Genomic DNA, 6548 nt, shown 5'->3' with positions numbered 1-6548 from the left:
AAGAGTTTCTTTAAATTTGGGTTTAAATTTCACCCCCCTTGATATGGGGGGAGTTTCCTTTTTCTGAATTTTCCCGGTTTTGGGGGATGGCAGAAAACGAAATACCGTTAATGTGTTTTTTTTTTGGAGAAGCTTTGTCTGAGGGGGCCCCGGTGAAGGCAAGCGGCAAATGAAAAATAAAAGGGAATAAAATTCGTCCCGGTGTAAATTGTCATAAATGAGTGGCGATGAAGATTTATTGATTAATTAAGGTGGGGGGGGAGGAAGAAGATTATATTTTTGATAGCATGGGAATTTTTTGTGAAGTGGTGGGGGTCATTCAAATGTGACGAGAGGGTTCTTGTATTCCAATTGTTGATTGGGGTGTTTGGGAAGTGTTGAAATTGAAAGGTACTTGGAACTGTTTAGAGTTGGTGCCAGCTTGAAATTCATTAGATGTTTAGAGTGCTGAGTTTAGATATAGTTGTTTAAATTTTTAGTTTACTTTTATTTGTAATTATTTTACACTTACATATGGGACTTCTTAGATGAGTGATGAAGGGAAGTATCTTGATTTGGCTAAGTGACTGAAAAACAACTGAGGCTATTTCTTATTTAGGTTTATTCCTATTTCTTGAAAGATATATTTCTCCCTGGCTGTTGTTTTATTAGTGTGATGACACAATCATTAGAAATACTTATATAGGAAATTTTATGTGTTTTGTTTTGAATTTAAGTTTAGGTGTTTTAACTTATTGTTCAAGTTTTCATAAATACTTTATTTTCATTACAAAATATAAATATCAATTATCTCAATTCTTAAAAATCAATTTCTCCATATTTACATATATATAAATATAAATATATATTTTTTGAACTGTATATATATTTATTATGCATCTTCGTTTGCTTTTTTAAGCGACAAGTAATGTTCTGGTAAGATTTGCTATGAAGTTGTTGTCAGGGTACTGTCATTGGAATACTGCCCTTTAGACGGTGATGTAGATAATATAAACGGAGTAAAACGCTTAGTGATCTAATTGTAACTGGCTAAATAAATATAAAGACCATCGTGCCTTATATTAGCAACACGGCGAAACAACCATTTCAATCAATATAAATAGTTCAATTGTTTTAAAATTAAGAGATATACCCTTTATGTAGCTTCTAACTATAACTTGGAAGAACAAATCATAGAAACATAGACCAAGTACTGATAACAACTATTAATGAATAGTATAGTAACTTGTAATAAACCTGAGGATATCTTTAAAATAAAATCAAAGATAACCTATTTACGATTTCATGCTTTGCTTAAAAAGAATAATGACACGCCTATTTTAAGTTATTAGATTCATTCTTCAATCAGATATTGCAAAAATATTTCCAAAGTAAATAATCCAGTGATACCTTTCAATCTCAAGTAAAAGATGGTCTTCAGAATTGTATTCGTATGTTCTCAAGGAAGGAATTAAATACTATTAAGATCAAAAATTTAATCGTTCTTCGATGGATCTGTCTGTCACACCAGGGTTTAATATGCCGTATAAAACTATTCTGTACTCAATGAAGTGAAACTAACGAATGTCACAGGCCTATTAATATATCAAAAGATATTAACATAGTTTGAATTCCTTTATTTAATATTCATCGAACCACGGTGAGATGACAGAAGAATGAAAGTAACGCTTATTTTTAGCTGTATTTGATACTGGCTCTCTTATAATAAACTGCATGAGAATTCTCTCAAAACAGTATTACTTAATTTTATATCATTTTTGCATGACCAAGATTTAAAGGCTTATTAACTAAATATTCATTTCTAACCTTCTGTTACAGTTACAGCATTGTGGAGGTTAAAACCAAATATTAACGTGATATTTTGACAGACAAGTAATTTTATACGGTTCCATATTAATTAGAAGGACTATGGGACCTATTGAGTTACTATCATGACGTTCAACTCTATCTTGTAATCCAATAGACAATGTTTCTTCTTTTTTGTGGGAGTACCAATGAAGAAAATTAGTGGGACTTAGTTTTCATTACAACAACTGCAGCTTTTCAAAAGGAACAATTAAAATTCAATCATCATGAAATAGCGACAAATTATTTTTACACCAACCGCTAAATGGCATTTTAGTGAGTATTGATTTAATCTCCATTAAACTAAATTGAATTCTTATGAGTTGTTACTCTCCAAGATGCATATGTTCCAACCATGACGCATGTCCTTCTTGTTATCGGGACACTGTTGGCAGTTTCCACAAAAAGTTCCTCCAGCAGTTCTAATTCTTTTTCGTAGATTTAATACCACTATGACAAAAATTGATACTATAAGTTAAAGTAAAAAGAAAATGCTAATTTAGGATTTATCCAATTCTTACTGCTATAAAATGATCTGTCATAACCGCTAATATCTACTACAGCATCCGAAATATATTTAGTGTCACCAGGTGTTAATCGCCAGCAAGAACTATATAATTTCTAAAACAAGGAACAACAAGAATACACTCAACCAAATTTTTACTAACCTCCAAGAATAAAAAGCACACATCTAAACACGTTACACTTAACTCCAGGTTCGTCTGAGTGGCTTTTTCTATTTTTTATTTTTTTTCCTTCCAAAATGTAATCTTCACTTACCAACCCAGTTGCAAATTTACGTCGAACCCAAGTCACTAATAAATTATATGAAGAATATATTAGTGAAAATCTAAAAACCTACCCTCTAATGAAATATGAGTATCTATGAAGGAAACAAGTGTCAAAAACAAGTATAGTTTCAAAGCCAACGTCCATCCTTTACGACCTGATCAGATGACTACACTCCAACAAAAACTCTTACAGTCGCATCCAATTGTACTGGCAACGACTAGAATAATCACATCTCTAACAACCTAACATCTTGAGGAGCCTAGATTGTTAAATGCAAATGAATAAAACAACCTTAAGAGGATGTATGGGTGTGAGTCACGTGTGCAAACCACATATATTAATTGGCCCATATTTGGTAAGTTTTTAATTACTATTTAGTTGTATAGTTATTTTTGTATACGTTAGAATAAAGATTGTTTTGCGTTTATTCAGGAGAATCTTAATTTAGAGATTTGTATTATAAAGTAAATATACTAATAATTAATTATATTATAGATTGATCATTTTATGTACAATTTAAGATAATACATAATATACAATAATATACAATGATCTCTTTTAATGGCAATAATGATAATAATATATCAACGTTGTTGTAACAACACATATCTCGTCACTTTCCAAGGTTCGTACGAAGTAACCTCGAAACAATATACACACGAGATGAACTTCCTGCTCTAGGCCAAGAGTCCTGCGATATAGGGCAACCTAAAAGAATTGAAATAATGGTGGGCCTATAAGTAAATGATCGGATATTTTTCACTTATAGCCCTTCTATAGAAGGCTGTGAGCTGCTAATCCACAACAACTACAATTACAACATGATTCACGTAAAGTAGCTACTATTTCCCATTTTTCTCCATCTCTTGTATTTATTTTATATTGGGTCGATGACTTATACATTTACACACATATGATGTATATATATGTATATAGATATCCCAAAACTCACACGAGCTAAAACGGTCTTGCCCTTATTCCTCAGGTCAGTAGGTTACTATATTGTATATCATACTTCGTTTTTTTTTTTTTTTTTCTTTGATAGCAGCTTTGCTTAGTAAATTTTATTTTCATTTTTGATATTTAATATATTTAAGAAGAGCTAGTTTTTAGATGAGAAGGGTATCTTTTTAGATATTTATCGTTGTAAATATATCATTAAGGGAAATTGTAATCACAAGGCAAATAAAGCTAAGGCTACAGCTGAAGCTACTGCTACAGATACGAAGACATATTCAAATATATATATATAGTATAGAATAGAAGCAGTTGTTTCGGAGCTAATCATTTTAATAGTCGATTAGGAATTTGTCTTGGGTAAAATAGTTAAGAGACAAATTGGCAATTGCGATTTTATCATTGTTTTTATTTCACTTTTCAACTGTGTTCCAAATTGACATTTTTTTTTTCTTAGTAGTAGTAAATCAATAGCGGGTGTGATAAAATTTCACAGGAACAACATCAAATATCCATCGTATCTTCATCATAGTCGTCGTTGGGAAAGTATCGTTGAGTTTTGTTTATTTAAATTTACTTCTACCAAGGGAAACTTGATTAACGTGGAGTATTGTTAGATACAGCAACATATGTCTTATATGGTACCGAAGGTATCGTTGGTGAATAATGAAAATATAAATGAACCAAAGATACGAAATATAGAACTAATGAAGTTAACACCTACACCCGAAGGTAGTTCTTGGTTCAAATTGGAAAGAAATATTGCTGAAGCACAGATCAAGAGTACTGTTGCAGACAATAATTACAGCAACAAAGAAACAATAATTCCCAGCATAGATACAAACCAAAACAAAACATTACAGATACGAAGGTCGAATCCTCTTACATCAGGTACTGAACGTTTGCTAATGTTATTAAAATCAAAATCGAAACCAAAACCACAGTCAAAAGCAAAGCAAGAACAACAGCTTGCTCGAAATGCATTTTCACAACTACCTCAACAAACAGAAGTGAATATATCATTGGATAGATTCACACAGTCACAACCTCAGTTAGAAGCACGAACTTCGTTAATTGGGAAACCTTCAGAGAGTTATATGCCACCACTAGGACACAATCAGAATAATATATCAGGAAATATGGAAAATAATTCATTCAGTTCACCTCTGACAAATACAGTTCACAAACCTATTCACGAATCCCAAGGGCCCAATATAGTACCGGAAAGAACATTAGGATTACCTGAGGAACGCACCAATAAATCACAAAGGTCACAATCAACACTAGAATCACCATTGAATGTAACAGAGAGATTACATAATAATATTCCAAACACAGTTATTGCACATGATCATGTAAATGTTAATACAACCAAAACAGCGCCAATTGAAGGGTTTCTGAATGATATACCGAATTCCAATTTTAGGATAAATCCAAACTCCAATGCTTACGATGATAGAAATTCGAATAATCAAAAACAAAAGAAGTCTTTATTTGTTCAAGATAGCGAAACAGAATTTACCGCATTATCCGATACTTCAAGTCCAAGATCAGAATATGTTCATAATGTTCAATCGAAAGATGAAGAAACGGAATCAGAACATGATGAGGACCAGAAAACACAACTGATTGGTGGTGACAAAATAGAAACAGATCGGGGCCGCGCACTATTTGTGAGAGATGAAGATGAAATGGAGTTGAATTATACCGGTGCTTATAACCCTGATATTGCTCCACACTCTAGGAAGCTTGCCGAAATTGCAGATAAAAATCAAAATATTGATTTAGAAGATGCTTCCAGGCCACCCATTATTTCTTTAATTGGTGACACTATGACCAAAACTGATTTAAATGATAGAGGAAATAAAAGACGGACTGGAGGTAGCATGAAAATTGTAAATTTTTTGAATGTAGAAGAAGTTGAATTCCCTGAATATTCTGTCGAGAAGCCTGCAATATCAGATAAAGCAAGAAGTAGATTTGATGAAATTCAACAAATACCGAAACCAAATGTCTCAGCAAATATTCTGGATATTGACAAGAATGAAAATCAAGATTTTATTAGAAATTCATCCAGTGAACTTAAAGAAACATCACAAGATAATTCCATTAAAGATGAGAAAATAGATAAAGCTGGTGATAACTTGCAAAAATATGATAACAGGAAAGTATTGCCAATGGAAGCAATACGAAGAAGGATAGAAGAAATAGATAATGAAGAATTAAAGTTGAAATTACAAGATGATACAAAATACGATGTAACAAACGGAGCAATGTCGGCACTAGAAAAAGTACAAGAAGAGAGACCAGAAGTCAGTTTAAGTAAAAATATAGAGGAAAATACTAACAAGAATGAATACAAAGATAATGAGATTCAACCGACGCCTTTGACTATCTCTGCCAGTAATGAAAGCACTAATGAAGAATCGTACAATTCAGAAATAGAATCCCAAGTTAAAAATGATTCGAAACATAGATTTGAGAATATTCAAAATAATACATCGAAGGAAAGTGGAAGAGGAGAAGATAACCAGTTCAATTTTGGAAAAAGGAATTTAAAGGAAAATGGACAGGTTGTTGGCGATTTGAAGACTCCAGATAAAGTAATTGAGATAAATGCCCACTTGACCAATAAAGCAGAAGATAATGAACCAGACGCAACTAAATATTCACAAACAAAGCATACAACTAGAATATTGAGGAAAAATCAATCTGAAACATCCGATTTACCTAATAAGATTAATAATAAAAGAAAGATAAGCGATACCGCATTAGATATTGTCAGGGCAAAGGCACCTAGAATTACATCATTTAAGACTCAAATGTTAAAAGGTTCTGTGGTAGAAATAATGAATGAGAACAAAGATATTTCAAAGTCTGTCGATAACTGCAGATCCGACAGTTTAAGAGTCGTACACATAACTGAGTCTGATGATAGTTCAGTAGAGGATCAA

General features: G+C 32.2%; 1 protein-coding gene across 1 annotated transcript; it reads left to right on the top strand.

Moving 5' to 3' along the window:
- Nucleotides 1–4223: 4223 nt before the first annotated feature.
- Nucleotides 4224–6548, top strand: Kpol_192p1 (uncharacterized protein; the record flags this gene model as incomplete). The annotated part of the gene is made up of 1 exon (XM_001642167.1): nucleotides 4224–6548. A coding segment is annotated over one exon (2325 nt), but the record flags the coding sequence as incomplete, so codon positions are not given.

This window comes from Vanderwaltozyma polyspora, genomic scaffold (assembly GCF_000150035.1).
Source record: "Vanderwaltozyma polyspora DSM 70294 KpolScaffold192 genomic scaffold, whole genome shotgun sequence".
NCBI lineage: Eukaryota > Fungi > Ascomycota > Saccharomycetes > Saccharomycetales > Saccharomycetaceae > Vanderwaltozyma > Vanderwaltozyma polyspora.
Note: the sequence above shows the minus strand (reverse complement) of the source record. Positions and strands in the feature narration are given on the sequence as shown.